This window comes from Phyllostomus hastatus, unplaced genomic scaffold (assembly GCF_019186645.2).
Source record: "Phyllostomus hastatus isolate PE091 unplaced genomic scaffold, TTU_PhHast_1.1 phas_scaffold_78, whole genome shotgun sequence".
Lineage (NCBI taxonomy): Eukaryota > Metazoa > Chordata > Mammalia > Chiroptera > Phyllostomidae > Phyllostomus > Phyllostomus hastatus.
This window is the reverse complement of record NW_025334041.1, coordinates 52,220,695-52,241,222: the sequence shown is the minus strand read 5'-3', so window position 1 is coordinate 52,241,222 and position 20,528 is coordinate 52,220,695. Positions and strand designations below refer to the sequence as shown.

General features: G+C 37.3%; 1 protein-coding gene across 1 annotated transcript in view; it reads right to left on the bottom strand.

The window, feature by feature from the left end:
• POU6F2 (POU class 6 homeobox 2) overlaps positions 1-18,329 on the bottom strand; it is a 551,204-nt gene extending 532,875 nt beyond the window's left edge. Inside the window, exon 1 of the mRNA XM_045828318.1 lies at positions 18,225-18,329. Within this exon, the coding sequence (XP_045684274.1) occupies positions 18,225-18,329 (105 nt within the window). The remainder of the gene's footprint in view (positions 1-18,224) is intronic.
• Positions 18,330-20,528: the final 2,199 nt, after the last annotated feature.

Below are 20,528 nucleotides of genomic sequence, written 5' to 3'. Positions count from 1 at the left end.
TCATATGGCATTTGTCTTTCACTTCCTGGCTTATATCACTTAGCATAATGCTCTCCAGTTCCATTCATGCTGTCACAGAAGGTAGGAGCTCCTTCTTTCTTTCTGCTGCATAGAATTCCATTGTGTAAATTGACCATAGTTTTTTGAGCCATTTCATTTACTGATGGGCACCTAGGTTGCTTCCAACACTTGGCTATTGTAAATTGTGCTGCTATGAGCATTGGGGTGCATAGGTTCCTTTGGATTGGTGTTTCGGGTTCTTAGGATATAATCTTAGCAATGGAATTGTTGGGTCAGAAGGCAGATCCATTTTTAGTTTTCTGAGAAAATTACATACTGTTTTCCATAGTGGTTGTACCAGTTTGCAGTCCCACCAACAGTGAGTACACCAGGGTTCCCTTTTCTCCACAACCTCTCCAACACTTGTTGTTTGTTGCTTTGTTTATGATGGCCATTCTGACTGGTGTGAAGTGGTATCTCATTGTGGTTTTAATTTGCATCACTCTGATAGCTAGCGATACTGAGCATCTTTTTGTGTGTCTCTGTATCCTCTGTATGTTTTCCTTGAAGAAGTGTCTGTTCAAGTCCTTTGCCCACTTTTTAATTGGGTTGCTTGTCTTCTTAGAGTGCAGTTGTGTGAGTTCTTTATATATTTTAGAGATTAAACCCTTCTAGTTTTTGGCCATTGAGTATGATGTTGGCTGTAGGTTTGTCATATATGGCTTTTATTATGTTGATGTATAATATGATGTATGAACCTTCTATTCCCACTTTGCTAAGGGTTTTTATCATAAATGGGTGCAAGATTTTATCAAATGCTTTTTTGTACCTATTGATGTGATCATCTGATTTTTATCTTTCATTTTGTTTATGTGATGTATCACATTTAGTGATTTGCAAATATTGTACTAACCGTGCATCCCTCACATAATCCCACTTGATCATTGTGTGTGGTCTTTTTAATGTGCTGCTGGATCCTGTTCGCTAAGATTTTGTTGAGGATTTTATCATTTATGCTCATTGGAGATACTGGCCTATACTTTTATTTCTTTATAGTAAATTTATCTGGCTTTGAGTTAGAATAATACTGGCCTTGCAAAAAGAGCCTGGGATTCTTTCCTCCTTTGAAATTTTTGACATAGTACGGGAATGTTAGGTATTAGTTCTTCTTTGAATGTTTGGTAAAATTCACCTGTGGAGCCAAATTTCCAAGACTTTTGTTTGTTGGGAATTTTTTGATTACTGATTTAATTTCTTTAGTTGTAATTGGTTATTCAGGTTTCCTGATTCTTCCCAATTCAGTTTTGAAAAATTGCATGTCTCTAGGAATTTATCCATTTCACCCAGGTTGTCCAATTTGTTGGCATCTAGTTGTTCATCATATTTTCTTTTCTTTTTAAAAATAATTTTATTGTTGTTCAATTACAGTTGTCTGCATTTTACCCCCACTACTACCCGCCACCCCAGCCAAACCCACCTCCCTCCTTTGCTTCCACCCTCCCCCTTGGTTTTGTCCATGTGTCCTTTATAGTAGTTCCTGAAAAACCTCCCCTCATCATCTCCTCCCCTCTGGCTATTAGATTGTATTTAATTCCAATGTCTCTAGTTATATTTTGTTTGCTTTTTTCTTTTGTTGATTATGTTCCAGGTAAAGTGTTCACTGTATTTTCTTACAACTCTTTTTATTTATGTGATGTCAGTTGCTACTTCTCTTTCATTTCAGATTTTACTTATTTGGTTCCTCTGTTTTCATGATGAGTCTGGATAAAAGTTTGTTAATCTTGTTTACCTTTTCAAAGAACCAGCTCTTCATTTCATCGATCTTTTGTATTGCTTTTTTTAGTCATTTATTTACACTATGATATTTATTATTTCCTTCCTTCTACTTACTCTGGGCTTTGTTCTTTTCTAACTCTTTTAGGTGTAGGATTAGAGTGTTTATTGGCGATTTTTCTGGCTTATTGAGGTAGGTCTATAATGCTTTGAGCTTCCCTCTCAGGACTGCTTTTGCTGTGTCTCATTGATTTTATGTTGTTACATGTTCATTTTCATTTGCTTCTAGGTAATTTTTTATTTCTTCCTTGGTCTCGTTATTAACCCATTAATTGTTTAATAACATGCTATTTAGCCTCCATGTGTTTGAATGTTTTTTTTCAGTTCCTTTTTTTATTGTGGTTGATTGCTTAGTTCATACCATTGTGATCCAAGAAGATGTTTGATGATTTCAATCTCCTTGCATTTTTTTAAGACTATAAGAATGTATAGTCTGCTTCTCTGGAATGAGACATTCTGTAAACATCAATTAAATCCAACAAAGTCATTGTTTTCTTCTTGATTTTTTGGACATTTTACCCATTAATGACAGTGAGGTGTTCAAATCCCCTACTGTGACTGTATTGCTATTGATCTCTTCCTTAATATCCACCAATATTTTCTTCATATATGTAGGTGCTCCTATATTGGGTGCATATGTTTGCAAAAGTTATATCCTTGTTGGATTGATTCCTTTAGTATTATGTAGTGTCCTTTGTCTCATTATAGCCTTTGTTTTGAAATCTATTTTGTCAGATATAACTATTGCGACCTCAGCTTTTTTGTCTGTTTCCATTTGCATGGAATATTTTTTCATCCCTTCAATTTCAGTCTCTGTGTACCTTTTGTTCTGACGTGAGTCTCTTCTAGACAGCATATATATGTGTCATGTTTCCTTATTCATTCAGCTAATCATGTGTTTTGATTAGAACATTTAACCCATTTACATTTAAGGTTATTATTGATAGGTGCTTATTTATTGCCATTTTTCTTTATACCTATGTTCCTCTCTCTATCCTGTCTCCATCTCTGCCCCCCCCATTTCTTCTTCTTAAAGCAGAAATTTAACATTTCTTGCAATATTGATTTGGTGGTAATGAAGTCCTTTAGCTTTTGCGGGGGAAGGAAGTCTGGGAAGCTCTTTATTTCACCCTAAATATTAAATGATAGCCATGCTGGATAAAGTATTCTTGGTTGTAGGTCCTTGCTTTTCACCACTTTAAATATTTCATGCCAATCCCTTCTGGCCTGAAGTGTTTCTGTTGAGAAATTAGCTGACAGTTCTATGGGAACTCTCTTAGGGATAACTGACCATTCCTCTCTTGCTCCCTTTAATATGCTCTCTGTCTTTAACTTTACCATTTTATTTATGATGTGTCTTGGTTTGGGTCTGTTTAGAATCATCTTGATTGGGACTCTCTGTACGTCCTTAACTTGTGTGACTTTTTCCATCACCAGGTGAAGGTAGTGTTCAGCCATTATTTTTTCAAACAGGTCTGCCATACTTTGCTCACTCTCTTATTCTCTTGGTCTACCTATGAGGTGGATGTTTTTATACTTAATGTGGTCCCAGAGGTCCCTTACACATTCATAATTTTTCTTATTTTTATTTTCAATATATTTTATTGATTATGCTATTACAGTTTTCCCATTTCCCCCCTTATTCCCCCTGCCCATGCCCTCCCACTTGAATCCCCCCCCCGCAACTTCATTCATGTCCATGGGTCATACACATAAGTTCTTTGGCTTCTACATTTCCTATACTATTGTTAACCTCTCCCTGTCTATTTTCTACCTACCATTTATGTTATTTATTCCCTGTACCTTTTCCCACATTCCTGCCTCCCCTTCCCAGCTGATAACCCTGCTCGTGATCTCCATTTCTGCAATTCTCTTCCTGTTCTAGTTGTTTGCTTAGGGGTTTTTTGTTGTTGTTGTTCATTTGTTTTTTTAGGTTCAAGTGTTGATAGTTGTGAGTTTGTTATCATTTTACTGTTCATATTTCTGATCTTTTTTTAGATAAGTCCCTTTAACATTTCATATAATAAGGGCTTGGTGATGATGAGCTCCTTTAACTTGACATTATCTGCGAAGGGCACCTTATCCGCCCTCCCATTCTAAATGATAGCTTTTCTGGATAGAATAACGTTGGATGTAGGCCCTTGCTTTTCATGACTTTGAATACTTCTTTCCAGCCCCTTCTTGCCTACAAGATTTCTTTTGATAAATGAAGTGATGGTCTTATGGGAACTCCTTTGTAGGCAATGATTCTTCTGTAGGCAAAGATTCTCTCCTTACCTTTAATCTTGGGTAATTTAATGATGATGTGCCTTGGTGTGTGCTTCCTTGGGTCCACCTTTTCTGGGACTCTCTGAGCTTCCTGGGCTTCCTGGAAGTCTATTTCCTTTACCAGATTAGGGAACCTCTCATTCATTATGTTTTCAAATAAGTTTTCCATTTTTTGCTCTTCTTCTTCTCCTTCTGGCACCCCTATGATTCACATGTTGGAATGCTTAAAGTTTTCTGGGAAGTTCCTAAGCCTCTCCTCATTATTTTGAATTTTTATTTATTCATTCATTCTTTTCTGGTTGAATGTTTATTTCCTCCTTCTGGTAGAAACCATTGATTTGAGTCCCAGTTTCCTTCCTGTTGCTGTTGGTTTCCTGTATTTTTCCTTTATTTCACTTATCATAGCCTTCACTTTTTCCTCTATTTTGCAGCCATACTCATCCAATTCTGTGAGCATCCTGAGTACCAGTATTTTGAACTGTGCATCTGATAGGTTGGCTATCTCTTCATAGCTTAGTTGTATTTTTTTTCTGGAGCTTTGATCTGTTACTTCATTTGTGCCATTTTTTTCTTTTTTGTCTTGGTACACCTGTTTTGTAGTAAGGGGCAGGGCCTTAGTACTCACCAGGTCAGGGCAATGTATGTTGCTGTGTTGTGGCACTATCTGTGGGGGAGGAGTGCAAAAGGGTACAATGCTGCTTGCTCATCTCTCTGCAGCTTTCAGTCACTTTCTCCACTACCCACAAGCAAATTGGGCCCATTCCTGGGTGGGTGGGTTTGTGTTCGTTCTAGGACCCCATCTGTCTCTCCAACAAACTCTCCTGTGAAGCTTGGAATTTGTCCTGCTGCCTCAAACCCCACAGGTTTTTCAGTCAAAGGTTTTGAGGCTTTATTTCTCTACTCTGGAATCCTGGGTTGTGCAGTCTGTCTTTCTCCCCAGTTTTTCCTCCCCATTTATCCATATGCAAATGTGGGACCACCCTGTCTGCCCTCTGCCACCTTGCCACCAGTCCTTCCTACCTGGCTGCCCATCTCCACCCCCTCTAGTGGTCTGGATGAATGTACTTCTTTAACTCCTTGGTAGTCGAGCTTCCATACAGTTTGATTTTTCTGGCATTTCTCGTTGTTTTTGCTTTTAAATTTGTTGTTGTCCTCTTTTGGTTGTGTGAGGAAGCACAGTGTATCAACCTATGCCTTCATCTTGGCCGAGACTTTCCTAATTTTAAAAAATTCTCTTTCATTTTGAATCTCTGTTTGGGTGTTTAGTGTTATCTTGTCTAAATTGCTGATTTGATCCTCTGCTTCATCTTACCTGTTGTTGATTCCTTCTAGTGTATTCTTCATTTCAGGCATTGTATTCTTCATTTCTGACTGTTTTTTATGGTTTTTATGTATTTGTTAATGCTTACTATCTCTGTTTAAGTTCTGAGATTATCCATTGTTCCCCAAGGTCCTTGAGCATCCTTACAAACATTATTTTGAAGTCTGCATCTGGTATTTTGGTTGCTTCCATTTCATTTAATTATTTATCTGGGAATTTGGCTTGTTCTTTCTCTTGGGGCATATTCCTTTGTCTTCTGACTTTAAATCTGTGTATTATGTAGATCTCCTACGACTCCCAAACTTGTCATGCTGGCTTGACGATAAAAGTGTCTTTTGGGGCTCAGTGACGCAATCTTCCAGATCACCTTATCTCTTTACTCCAGGAATGTTTTTTGTGGGTTAACTGCACCCTGCTGTTGTAATTGACTCTTGAATGCCATTGTTCTTTGTGAATGGAGTTAGCTTTTCAGGTTGGCTGACTATAAGGGTAAACCTCGATCACTATATGTTGTATAGGGGCTGTCCTCCAAGGCAGAGTTGCTCTCAGCAGGATCTTGTACTTTCCAGAATCTCCCTTTGGGTATGCTGCTTGTGTGGCTAGCTGGATGGAGCTGTGTGTAGTATGAAGCCCACACTGATTGTGTTGGTTCTGGGTACACTTGGGAAGGGTTCAAGCACAGGTCAATGTCAGATATTGTGTGAAGCCAGCCTTGGGCTATATGTCTGGAACTATCATGCTGTTCACTATTGGTGGCTGTGTCTACTGGGCCTTGGTGTACCTGGGAGGGTCCAGTCCGTGTATAAGTGTTGACTTCCTCCCACTTACAGATGGGGACAGATCTGTAAAAGGACCAAGGGTCCCTGAAGTTCACCTCTACCTGTCAGCTACTCCACCTCTCCCTGAGGTTGCCTGGTCTTCTTTCAGAACCTTCCAAAGAAAGACTAGGGTGGCCCCAAGCTGGCTGCAAACCAAAGCACCTTCCACAGGTTGTGGACTTGGTAGGCCATGGAAACTGGGGTTGGGAGGTCAGAGCTAGTGGATCCCTTCTTGGGGATCATGCAATCAGGCACTCAGTGAGGGGAAGGCGTCCTTTGCCCCAGAGTTAAACCATTCAGTGTCTGCCAGAATCTCCAACTTTAGTAACCCTAGAAGGACTCAGTACAGGTTCAGGTTGGGTACAGCTGGTTTTCTGGTCTGTGGAAGAAAGCTCAGCCACCCCAGTCTCAGGAGGACAGATCAAAAGTGTCCCATTGGGAGTGATGCTGGCCCAGCCTGCGGGAAGAGGCTAAGCACTTTGTCCCTGTGGGTCGGGTCATAGACAATAGCCCTCAAGGGACTTTGAATGTCTCAGCTCTGAGTCATTCTTCCTTTCTGTCACAGAATTGAGCCCAGTGGGGCAGGGTATCCAGGACCTGGCAGGGCTAATCCAGTCTCCCGTTGAGGGTGGTTCCAGCAAGCCTATAAGAGAGGGGCAAGGACTTCTTCCCCTTCTTATTGTAGTAGGGTGGGCTGATCTCAGAGGAGAGTCAGGATTTGCACCCCGCACCTGTAATGTAGCCACACCCATTAGCACATGCCCTCCTGGTTCCCAGACAAAAGCTTCCCAGGGAGACAAATATCTGAAAGTTCTAGCTCTGCTTGGCACTCTGGTTGCCCTGCACTGCTGAACTCAGCAGGACAGGGCCTGCCAAGAGACTTGTGGGGACAGGCACTAACTGTGCCCTGAGCTGAGGGAACCCAACCCTCTTTCCAAAGCCACATATTTTAATCATTGTCTGAGTCTCTGCCAAAAGCCTCCCCAGGAAAAGAGGATTGCAAAAGTCATTGCTAGGTATAGAGAGCAGACCCTTCTGCAGGATCCGAGTATGAGAGCATGGCCTTTCCAGCAGTCAGACTGGTCAGCACATTTCCCAGGCTGGTTCTGTAACAATAGGAGTGCTTTTACCTGGGGAGATAGCGTCTGGGTCTCCCAGGGAGACTGAATCCCCACTGATCTTCACCACTGGATGCTATGCAGACTCTTCTTCCCATCTCTGTTGGTCTGGGTTGGGGACCCCTGCATGGAGTTCAGACCCCATGCTCCTGAGGGCAGAGAGTTTTGCAGCTTTGATATCCCTCTGGCTCCTAAGCCACTGTCATACCTCTGTGTGAGGGCCAGCCTTTTCTGAGTTTCTGCCATTCTTACCTGTCTCTATATGGCTTCTTCTGGAAGTCTTTGGTTATTATATTTCAGTTCAGCTAGCCCTGAATTGGTTATTCATGTTGATTGATCTATAATTTAATTGTAAATCTGGTTTGGGGCCAGTAGCAGGTGAGTGTAGCTTCCACTTACTCTGTTACAAGATTCCCACTGAACACACATACTCTCACTAAATACCAGACTAACCTAGTCTTTTTTTCTCCTGTGAATTTATGATGGGGGGGTGGGGCTTGCATTATTTAATTTTCACTGCTCCCTTTCTATTTTAAATAATCTTCATTAATTTTAAGAGGTACTTAATATAATGCATTAGAATCACCTGCAAACCTCTTTTAAAATACTAAAACCCAGATATATTGAATCACATTTCTAAGAATGTGTCCTATTTTCCTATTTTCAAAAGTTCTTCCACATGATTCTAAAAGGCAGGCATAGTTAAGAACTATGAGCCCTGGCTGTCATAACTCAGTGGATTTAGTGCAGGCTGCGAACCAAAGCATCACAGGTTCGATTCCCAGTCAAGGCACATGCCTGGGTTGCAGGCCAGGTCCACAGTGGGGGCCACAGGAGGGGCAACCACACATTGATGTTTCTCTCTCTCTCTTTCTCCCTCCCTTGCTGTCTCTAAAAATAAATTTTAAAAATATTTATATAAAAAAGAACTATGCAGAGCAAACACTAAGGTTTCTAGTGAACCCTTAGAAAGAATGTCTGGCTTCCAACCTCACTTCTACTCAGTAGATGGCTATACAACACTGGACCTCTCTGAGTCAGTATCCACTTCCAGAAAATGAGAATGACAATTTGTAGCTGTTTCTCATAAGTTTAGGTTTCAAACGAGAGCATTACTCTCGATGGTATACTCCACAATTTGCTCTTGAGAACCTCTTTTGAGCCTCCAGCGAGGGAGCCAGCTGCTTTTAAAATTATAAATGAAGTATTATCATTTCCTATTCAGGGTACTTGTACCAGCATCTGTGGGGGAGGATGGAGAGGGAGGAAACCTATACCCACCCAACCCGCAGTTCCACAGAATCAATTGTGAGAAAGGTATCAGTCATCTCACACTTCCATTTCATACAAATACAAGATTTCATTACTAACCTCTACACTTTCTTCTTAGCATATGTGAAAGGATGTGGTTAAGATGAATGAGCAGAGACATGCCCTGAAAAAAAAGTAGACTGTAGTTTTTTGCACATTCTCTTAAATATTTAAGTAGTATATATTTTGTTTACCTTACCAAAACCCGAAGTTAGTTGAATTCAATGGCTACGTCTGATTAGTTTTGATTTGGCCTTTCTCCTGACTGTATTATTTAACCTATGAATCATGGTTGAAAGATTGGTCTGACAATACAAAATATAGAAAACAGGAATTTAACTGACATTAATTACCACGAATTTTTTCTAGGGTCTTTTTCACTAATCTAGGTATACTAACTGAATAATGCATTGCACACATATATCTCTGTCAATTATTTTAATAAATAACATTGAGGCCCATGAAAGAAATAAGCTGTGTATTTCATTCATTTGAGCTGGTGGATGGAACAAACATAGAGGTTTTAAAGTCATAATGTATTTGCTTAAGAGGTGGTGCTTTTATGTCATTATCTCTTACTTCTTTGTTACTAAATAAAATACTGTGATCTTTATTGCTATTTTTATAATTAGTTTGAGTGTTCAATATATCAATGACAAATACCTATTCTTGTGGCATAAAGTTATCTTTCACTTTTAAAATAACACCCATTTGGAAGATTCTGAATTTTTTTATTCTAGGAGAAATTAAACATCTCTACTTGTTAGCATAGAAGGGAACAACATTTATTTAATCCTTACCTTAAGATATGTTTATTGATTTTAGAGAGACAGGAAGGAAGAGAGAGAGAGAGAAACATCAACTGGTTGCCTTCCATACGTACCCTGACCAAGGACTGAACCCACAACCTAGAAATGTGCCCTGACCAGTAATAGCCAAACCCACAAACTTTTGGTGTAGGGAACAATGCTCCAACCAACTGAGCCACCAGCCAGGGCCAACATAAGTTTTTACAATGTAAAAGTAAGTTGCAGACTTCTATGCATATTATGGATCTACTCAGGTTGAATGAAGTTTTTACCAATTTTATATATTCATAAAAAATTTCTGGAAGAGTGTATAAGAAATTATTTACTGTGGTTATTTGTGGAGAGTGGAATTACAAGGCACTTAATTTTCACTTTATACTCTCCTGTATTGTTGAAATTATTTGTCCTAAGCTCAGATTACTTTTATAATTTGTTTAATAAAAATTTTCCAAAGACTCATAGAGTTCTGCCATGTAACTCACCTTAATTGTTTCTATATAATAACTGAGTTCATATCCCGTAGGTTTTATACAAATGCTCATTAGTTCTGCCTGAATTATTCTCTTGACCAACTTAGTTGAGAGGAGCAGTATTTTAAGTAAACACTTACCATAATTTTTAATGTATTAAATTTGAAAACAGAGACCTAAAATATTTTTAGATTATTAGAGGTTAGATAGTCAGGTATTTCTAAAATGTCTAAGGTGGGTGTGTGTGTGTTCACTAATTAGACTGCCTCATTTTCATTTTTACTCTGAATTCTTTAGTTCCTGGAAATCCACACATTGATTTATTTACAAATAGAAAAAGTTGTCAAAAGAGAAGCTATTTTAGTTCCTAAATTCAGTAATAATTAACATTTTGCCAAGAAACGAAGTATGACTGTCTTGTCTTGTGCAATAATGTTATCCTTGATTCCCAAAAACCTTTGAATATCACTAGAAACACCTTTTATATTAGCAAAATTAGAAATGCACTAAGAAATACATCTAAGAATGTGTAAAAACTCACTCTTTTAGAAAAAGATTTGAAGCAAAGAAAATGAATACACCAGTGATCTACTTTTCAGATCCTAGAATATCTGCTGATGTGAACAGTGACAAATTTTCAAAGTTGAGGTTCTTGTATCACAACCAAATTTCCACAATATCCCTTATTTTCCCAAATTCTGACCTGGGGCATTCCATCCCACATTCAGCGCTTCTGCCCACCATTCAACCAGCATCTTGTCAAATCTGGTTGCAAGATTAAGTGTCCTGATTCAGAATTCAATATTGTAACCCTAAGGAATGATCCAAGCTGGAACATTCTGGTTTGTTTTTTTTTTTAAAAGATAAACTTGTTGCAACCCAGAGACCACAGTTTGCCCTGTCCATAGTGATGAATCATTGGGACTGACACTAAGTGAAATGAACTTGATATTCTTGTCTTTATTCATGCACATTAAGCAAAATTTTACATTTGTCTCAACTCTCAACCTTTTCTCCAAGAAGTTTAAGGAGCCTTGTTTTCTGGAGTTATTTAAGGTTTACAAAGTTAACTGGCTCTGTCTGAAGTAAGTCAGGCCTGTTCAGCCTAGTGTCATGTGCCTGGCTCCTTTCTCACCCTGGCCTTCAATTTTGGAGGAATACAGCTAAAGATCTAAGAAATATCTACCTATTATTTTTTCATATAGCTTCAATAACAGTTAGGGTTTCTAGCACTCATGCTTTTGTATTGTTGCAGTGTTTGCCCCTCACTCTCAACAATAATTTCATTTTAAAAAATCTGTTTAGGAATTCTATACTGAAAACTAAGCTATCTATAAATGATGCACTCTATTCTTTTCAAGAGTTTGCCTGAGTGAGTTCTTCAGGTCTATGCTAAAAGTACCATCTAGTAGGTATTTAATTTTAAAAAGTATATCTGTTTCTTTAAGTTTGGGGGTGACAGGAATAAATGTTTTCTTCTTAAAATAACTTCTATTTATTCATGAAAAACTCAAAGTTGTAAAATATGCAAACAGAGTCAACATCATATTAACAGCTAGAATCATCTATTTCAATAGATGTTATTTCACAGCACCCAAGCACCAGTTAAGCTCTTGTAGAAAGATCCAAAAACAAACTGTTCCTTAATTTTGAAATTTGTGTTCCATGGCACAAGCACTATAAAGTGTTTTTATTCTTTTTGGTTTTGTTTTATAGTTTTATATGTCTCTCCTAAGGTATTGTTTTATTGCTTGCTTGTGTGATCTAAAATTGATAGGTGAGATGAAGTAAGCTTACAAAATATCTTAACAAAAATACTAACCATGGTCCTGGCTGGTGTGGCTCAGTGGATTGAGTGCTGGCCTGCAAAACAAAAGGTCACAGGTTCGATTCCCAGTCAGGGCACATGCCTAGGTTATAGTCCTGGTCCCCAGTGGGAGGGCGCTTGAGAGACAACCAAACATTGATGTTTCCCTCTCTTCCCTTCTCTGAGAATAAATAAATAAAATCTTTAAAAAATAAATGTAATAAAAATACTAACTATAGAAGCAAGTGTGTTGCGAGTTTTCTGCTACTGTTTTGATTTGTTTTGCTTCAGCTCTTGTATCTTTCTAGTGCCCTTTGCTGCCTAAAAAGCCCACATGGATTCACTCTTCACTTATTACTCATGAAACTCACTATGGATTACAATGGAAAGGAGAAGAAAAGCTGATGTAGAAATGACAGTAAAGAGAGAGAGCAAAATACCAGAACAATGCATTTGAGTAACTATTTCCTTTTCATTCAAGTTGTCAACACATTATTTTGCATCTTCGACCTTAGGAGGTAGGAGGTCAAAGGTTAGAAAAATGCTACTGAAGGGAATAAAGTTGCAGCTCACCAGAAATCAGTTTCAACTACCAACAGCTAATCTCTCTCTTTGGAAGAAAGAGTCCTTCTCATCATAGGAGTTTTAAAGCAAGTGATAATACAAAAAGTTATTATCTTAAACCAGCCAAATTGAAAAATAAAGTCTTTCAAAGCCTAGAGAGCAGCCTTTAATATAATAATCAGACGTGCGCAATTATTTTGTTACTATTTACATACAATGGATTTTATATTTAGAAGGAAGGGTAGCTCTGAAATAACAATATGGTCAGTTATGGGAGGGGAGTAAAGAAAATAACACAAGCACAGGGCAAACCAGGAAGAAAGTTATTAAATAAAAAGTAGGCAATTTTTGCCATAATTGGCTCACATTATAGAGTTGGAAAGAGCAAGAAAATAATAGAAAGAAAAATGGATCTTACTGAAATGTAATGACAGTCTCACATAACCCCTTCTTCGATCTAAGACTTAGAAGAAATGTGTAGAGTGAAATTGGTACAAATTTTGATTACAGTTTTGAACCAGATCAGGACAGCATGGCTAACAGAGTAATTGACATGCAATCCCAGAACAAGTCTTGACTTGGTAATTTAATTTACTGGACACACATCTCACCTACTACTACTACTACTAATAATAATAATGAAGGAAGAATGTGAGAGAGGGAAGAAGAAAGGAAGAGAGAGAAAAAAAGAACACAAATGCAGGTTTCAAATTATATTTAGAACAGCTATTATCTCTCAAGTAAAAGTTTGGCCACAAAATAAAAATTAATTTAAAAGTCGCATAATTTGGGCTTTCTGTTAATGTCCAAATTATGGTCAATATCTATCTTTTTTGCATATTTTTCTTCATGCTTTTTAATCTGAATCTTATTTCACCATCTTACTTTCTACTCAATCAAGTGTTGTAAAAAAGCAACAGCTTGTAGGATATCACAATGCAATAAAAAAGGCTCTACAGTATTTGCAGACATTAGTTAAATTCTAATTTTGGAAACAATAATGATGAAAAGAGAAAGATGTTTTAAACTGTGTGATAAAATGTACTTTATACAGTGAAGAAACAGCCAACAAAGGAATGTCTTCTTTCACCTCCACAACAAGCACGATGGATTTTACACATAACCATGTTACAGCCAAACTTTCTTTCATAAGCATTTATATTTTATGTGTTTCAGCAACTTTTCTCCATGATCTAGCGATATGAATTCAAAAACTTTAAATTCTTAAACACTGAAATGAATAAAATATAGAGAGAGTTCCATTAATTGAACTGAGAAATTGAAAAGAAAATTTGGTTTTGAGGCCAGATTTCATGTGCTGGTTGTTTAGTATTATTGTTAAAGTATTGTATAACATTATGAATATATTGATAAATTTCACTTTAATGGACAAAACTGGCTTTATAATTAAAACACTTGCTCAGGTAAAATACACTGAACTTCAACTTTAAAATATTTTAAAGCTAATAAAAATTTAGTTCATTTAATAAATATAAAAAGCTAACTTCAACTTTCCTATAAGTTTAAGTGGAGTATTGAATGAAGTATGTAAGGTCAATTAAAAATGTATAATATAAATTCAATTTTGGTGAGTCCCACACTTACAAAAAGGAATACTAGCACTCTTTTGTACTCAGAAAGAATCATCTTTAATTTGTATCTTCCTAGTATACTATTTACCTGTAATACCCTCAAAAAAGATATTTATAATTAAATCCAAACAACAATTTCACATCTCCAAAATATATAAATTTGTTTAAATGATATGTCAGTTTCAAAAAAGAGGGACAGTGATTCCAACAAAAATGACTCTTTAGGGTATATTAATTATGCTTGGTATGTGTAAAACAGGGTTAGGATAGCACCAAAGTTGAATTTTCACATAAAGAGCATGAAAGTCAATCTAAATAGATTGAGAACAACCTGTGGTTGTGTTGTTACTGTTGAGTCCTCTCCTCTAGGCCACCTCGGTTTCACATCGGCTTGAGTATGTTCCAGGTAAGCACATTGTTCTTAGAGCCACATTAAACACTTTTTGGAACAAAGGAGAGAAAAATAAAATGATCCATAAAATTATTTTGCTACTAGAAGATTGAAATATTTTTGTGTCTTACTTCATATGAGAAAATAAGCACTGAGATACTGTTGAGCCAAATGCATCATTACCTTCACTCCCCTTGTGAGCCATTATTAGCACATTGAGCATTGTTTGGGATAACTGCATTCACTTTCCAATGTGCCACTTTTAACTGCTTTAAAATACCTAAATTTACCTTGAAAAAAAAGACCCATTTTACTGGTAAGGAAAATCACAAAAGCCTTTGATTGCACTTGCAATGCCTTAAACCTAGTTTCTTCACTCTTGCACTAGTTCATTAGCCATGTCCACTATCAGTGTGTCCATGAGCACTTTTAACCTGCTATGTCTGTTCCATTCCCCAAAACACCCGTAGATATGCTTGATAAATACTTTTATATAATTTGCCTCATCTGTTGTTTTCTTATTAACAACTAATTTAATATCCCCTGTTCTGTAATATTTGCAGAAGTCAGTATATAGACACATGCTGCCAGCTCAGACCCTCAGGCCTGTGCATCAAGATGGCAGGTTGGCCAAGGGTCCTCTGGGAACAGAAATGCCAGAAGGAGGACTGGACACAGTGACTCATCTCTCCATTAGATGAAAAAAAAAAAAAGAAAAGGTCTATAATACTGATGAACTAATCTGTCACTCACAAGCTCAAAATGGCAAAAAAAAAAAAGAAAAGATGAAGTAAACATTTAATGACTATGAGAGGTAGAAATGTGAGTCTTCATTTTTAAATGATATTCAAATCTACAGCTCATAACCTTCTTTAAATGTTTGGTTTGAAGTGTTTTAAAAACTCATCTGCAGGTAACAATCCATTTTATGGTTCTAAGGGTTAGAAAGCTGGCTACAGATAACTGTCAAAACTCTGGATTTCTTTTCTAAAACTGTATGAAAGAACCAAGTTTCTTGATCTTGATGTACTAGATTGGAAGTATGTTAAGTACTAGATTTCTTAATTGCTTGCTTTGGAGAGAGAGAATCCTGGGGGAAAAACATATATGAACAACATCTACTCCATTAAGCCAGTACACTCCTGAGCTGGACCATGGCCAGCAACACAGAGGTCTACTCTTTCCCTCCAGTAGAAAGCAACTAGATATATGATTCTAGAGATGAATGAAAGAAATCTAAAGATCATATTTCAAGGGAATCTTTCAGTATTCTGAATGGAAAATGACATTGAAAACAGTTTATTTGCTCCTCCAGCCCTAAGTCATTTAGGAACAAAACTCAAAACAGAAAAAAGGACAAATAATTATTACAATATGTATTTGAGAAGAAACACACATAAACATTTGCATTATCAAATGGAACTGTCACACCTTCTGAATAGGTATATGCAATACTGAAATCAAGAGCTGAAATATAAACCATCTCTTTCTGATTATGAATGACTGCAAAGCAATAAAAATATTTTCACATTCTTGTATTTACTATTAGAAGTACTCATTTTCGAGTCAATATTCTTATCTGTGCTATAACAAAAAAAGTATTTCAAATGTGTATGCCATCCTTCTTTTTTGTTTATGCATATGGGTTAAATTTAGGATTTCTTACTTTTATGTTATGCATAGGGGACAGTATACTATTTTTCTTTCCTTTTGAATACTTAGTGTTTCAGTTCTAAAACATAATAAGTATTTTAGTTTGTACATTCTCAGTACAGAAAATTTTACAATAGCTTTATAATTTACTAGCTTGACATAAGTATCTGAGTTTTTAAACAAATAATTGGAGAAATTAAATTTTCAGAAAATTTCAACACAACGATTTATAAAGTATTCATAACAAGTCACTCACATGTATAGCTCCTACACATACTGAGCCTTTAAAAATTACAGTACATATAAAATACAGAACTATCTAATAACCAATTTTAAATGCTGACAAATTAGAAGTTAAATCTGGTATCTTTAAAGTGAATACTAATTCCCATTTTAAAACATATACTTGAACCTTTTAAAAGGTGCAAATACCTTTGAAACTATTTCTTGTAAACATTATTAAACAACAACTTACAGATATATCTCCTGTTTTTTCACCAGCCTCTCTTTACCCAAATAAGAAAATATATACAAAGTAAAATGCCATTTTTTATTTGTGACTGAAACAGTAAGATCATACTATTATGTAAGGAAGATAGAACATGCTTGCAATCTAAATAAAGTCTTATTAAACAGGACAAGGCACTTATCAGGAGCTTGTTTTATTTATACACAAAAAAAGTTTTTTTAACAGGTATTTATTTAATTTTCTATGTCAAGTTTCATTATTTTATCTATATTCCATAGACTTACTTGCTCATCATTGAACACTTACACTGAAATGGCTATTAACAGTATATAAATTCAGACTTTACATATTTTCTCCTGACAAATATATGCCTGAAGACTTCACTTTATATGTGTGTGCCTGTATAACAAAACCAACTTGAAAGTTTCAAAAATATTGTTCTATTGAAACAGATATCAACTGCTTTTAAGAGTGTAAGTCTGTAGAAACATGGTATTACATATGACATTTTCCATCTAAGAGTACATTATGAAGCATGCTGGTATTAATAAACCATGTATTTCCAGAGCCCTGAAGTGCTTTGCTATAATTTTGTGAAAACAGAGTAAGATGGTGCATTTCCCCCCATACTTTTAACACACAGAAAACAAATTTTATGCCATCACTTTGCCAGCATGTCTTGATTGGAAAGTGTGAAAAAAACTTTCAGTTGTTTATCAATATTCGTAACCATATTCTGATTGATAAGTTAACAGTTCATAAGTAAGCAGTGACAACTCGGAAAAATTTTGGTCAAAAATAACATTACAAAAAAAAAAGAAACAAACCACATATATTCCCTTTTTATTCACCCCACCCCCATCATAGAAAAATCACCCTTCCTTTGCAACCAGGCACTAGCATTCTTTCCGCCACTTCAGTTATCTGAAGGCAAATGAAAATACAATGATCCTTTCCTCTCCCCATTAGCTTACAATGCAAACATTTCAACACAAACAGAAAGTACCGATTTAACAGAAAGCACAGAACAGAAAGCAAGACTCACTGACCCATTTGGAAGACAAAGACGACAAAAGAGGAAAGCTCTAAAAATCAGCTTGTGAGGCCTCCCAGAGATATTCTTCTGGTATTTCATCAGCAGCCCCAGACCAGTATCCAGGGAGGAGGAACTAAATAGAGCTGTTTATTAAAGCTGTTGTGTTGGATTGCATTAGGAAACACAAGCGGACCACCTGGACCTTTCAGAGTGTGTCAGTGTTTAATTTGCAGCCTGCCCCTCTGCAGCAGCCAAGACCACTACTACATTTACCAAGCTCAATTACACACCTTCTGTGTTAGAAGTTAAGGCATGTGTATTTGTATATTTATATTTTCCAGAGAGAAAGAGAGAGAAGAGAGAATACAGAAAATATTGAACAGAAAAATTTTAACTACTCCCCAGGAAATATAACACTTTATTCTCTTCTCACTCTTTATTTCTTTCAGAGATCACAATCTCAATGGAAAATAAATTCTTAAAGATAAAATTTTTAAAACATCCAGACCAAATTATAAATTAGATTTGTTCTTCTATTTTGTGTGTTGTTGTTGTTTTAGTTTTTAAATATTGTGATGAAGTTTCAAGCTGGGGTTTCCTGGCTAGATTTAATGGGTGCCTTTTGCCTTTTGCACTTTCAGCACTATGCTGGCAGGTAGCCGGAGATACAGATAGAAAGATGGTACTGTAAATATGAATTATGTGAATGATATGGTGAGACCCTCATGGAAAAAAGGGGAGTTGAGAAATGGCTGACTCCGTACCTGACCAATTACAGCTTGCATGGTCCCCGTGTTCTGCTGGGCCGAGAGATCGCAATCCATCATATGTTGTCTTTGAAAAGGAGAATAGGGGTTTCTGGCATGCATCTGTCAATCAACTTCTGCACTCACAACCATCACCAAAAGCAAGGGGGAAAAAGTCAAGCTGTTCCACCAAATAGGATGAAACCGTCATGTGACCTCCGGCAGGCACACACACACATTCACTACCTCCATAGAGCGTAAGAATTTTCTGTAGATATGAAATGACATTGACAAATATCCAATAGCAAGTAAATAAAGTGAGACAAACAGCTACTCACCAAAGACAAAACATTGCCTGTAATCTTCCACTAACACTTTAATAATCCTAAAAGGATTTTTTAATGCTCTAGGAACCTATGTTTAAAACAAAATTAACTGTTTCATGTGCTATTTGAGACCTTGATTTCCATATAAATGTTTTCAGTTATAATTAATTATCTTACTTTTCTTAAGCTGCCCCAAGTGATTTTATTTTCACATTCTCTAAACAACCTTTTGACAATGTACAGTAATTTCGGCAGTTTTATTAACATCACCTTCCTAGAAAAGCTTGAAATGTTAACCGTCCCATAAATGCCATAAATGTTAACCACCACATAACAAAGATGTCCTGATATGTATTGATTAAAAATGGATATATACAATCATTTGTATAAACTGTGATGACCACTCAAAATATAAAATATTTAAAGTGTGTAAATAGTATTCACTTAAACTTTTCATCTTCTAAAAGGTTAGAAAATGCTTTACTTCCAGCTCATCTGAACTGATATAATATGATGACAAATATTTCAACTTTTTTCATTTAATTATTTTTATGCCACACTCTGGGATTGTTGATGTGTTATGGAACAGCTATAGTAAAGGTAACATGAATATAACCTAGTAGCTATTTAACCCTTTCACAATTAAGATCAGAAACTGATTTTCAGTACAACCTAACAGGTAGAGTGAGGTTGCTCTTTGAAAATCCCAAACCATAATAGTATCCATTAATTTGGTAACCTTGTGGAGTTATTAAAGTTTGCATTTGTCCACTTCTTTAACTTAAGTTCATTAGTTGGCCCACTCTTATCTTTTCAGAAAAAAATTACAGTAAAACTTTGTGTTATTAAAATGGGGATACATTTTCAAGGTTCAAAACTAGCATTAAGATTGAGAGGGAGAGAAGTTATGAGAAATGTTTAATACAGACTATATACTATAGACTAAAATGCATATTTTATGACATTGTATTATATCATAGCTTAAAATTAAATAAAATAAATGTAAAGTAAGGTGAAAAGATCAGCATGTTAAAAGAAAGCTTTAGGAGAGTGATGTCTCATAGACATCATTAAGAATTGGCCCACAACATAAACACGCGCGCACACACACACACACACACCCCTCAGCATCCCCAAACAAAGTGAAACCGTGCACCAACTGGGTAGCCCTCTTGGAAACTGGAAACTGACGACTGGAAAAGTCCTCCTAAACATGCCCCTGGAGATACAGGCAGACCTACCCGGGTATTCCGTCAGTCACCCCAGATCCAGACGCTGCTTGCTCTGGCGTGGGGAAAGAGAGAAGCAGTGGCAGCTGAACCGGGAAGTGGCCCGAGCCGTGGTGGGAACCAGCCACAGCTGTGTCAAACTTGCCTTGCCAGAAGCCCTGCGTGCTCGCAGAGGGCATATGAGGCGCGACCGCTCCGGTGTCACCTTCCTGGGACCTTGCCCACGCAAACACCAGACACGCACGGAGAGTGGGGGACCAGGGAAAGTTGTGGAAGAGGAGCGAGCTGAGTAGCTTCCACTGGCTCCCGAACCCCCAACCTCAGCGGTGCTGTCCTACCAGTCGCCCAAGAGCCCGAAGTTGCACCTCCTGCGCCCTCGCAGGAGAGGTGGAGGCGAGCCTGGAGCTGGGTGGCAGTCCCGCACCTCGGTACCTCAGCCTGGGTGGCACTGGAAGCCACCTCACTGCAAGCTCAACTCCCCTCTGGAATCTAAGCTTCGTGAGCACCTCCCCAGGGAGATGCGGGGGTGGAGAGGTGTCCAGGTTGCCAGATGAGGCCGAATACTCCTTTTGAAGTTCCGTCTTCTAAATTATGGTGGTCCGGGTCGGCATAGAGACAACGCAGGTTACACTCTGGTTGTTTAGCTGACCTTCTAAGCAATATTAATCACAGTCATTACCAGCCAACACTGATGGAGTCCTGAGCCAGGCACTGGATCAGACACTGACATTACATTAGCTCACTAAATCCTCAATGAAACACAGTAA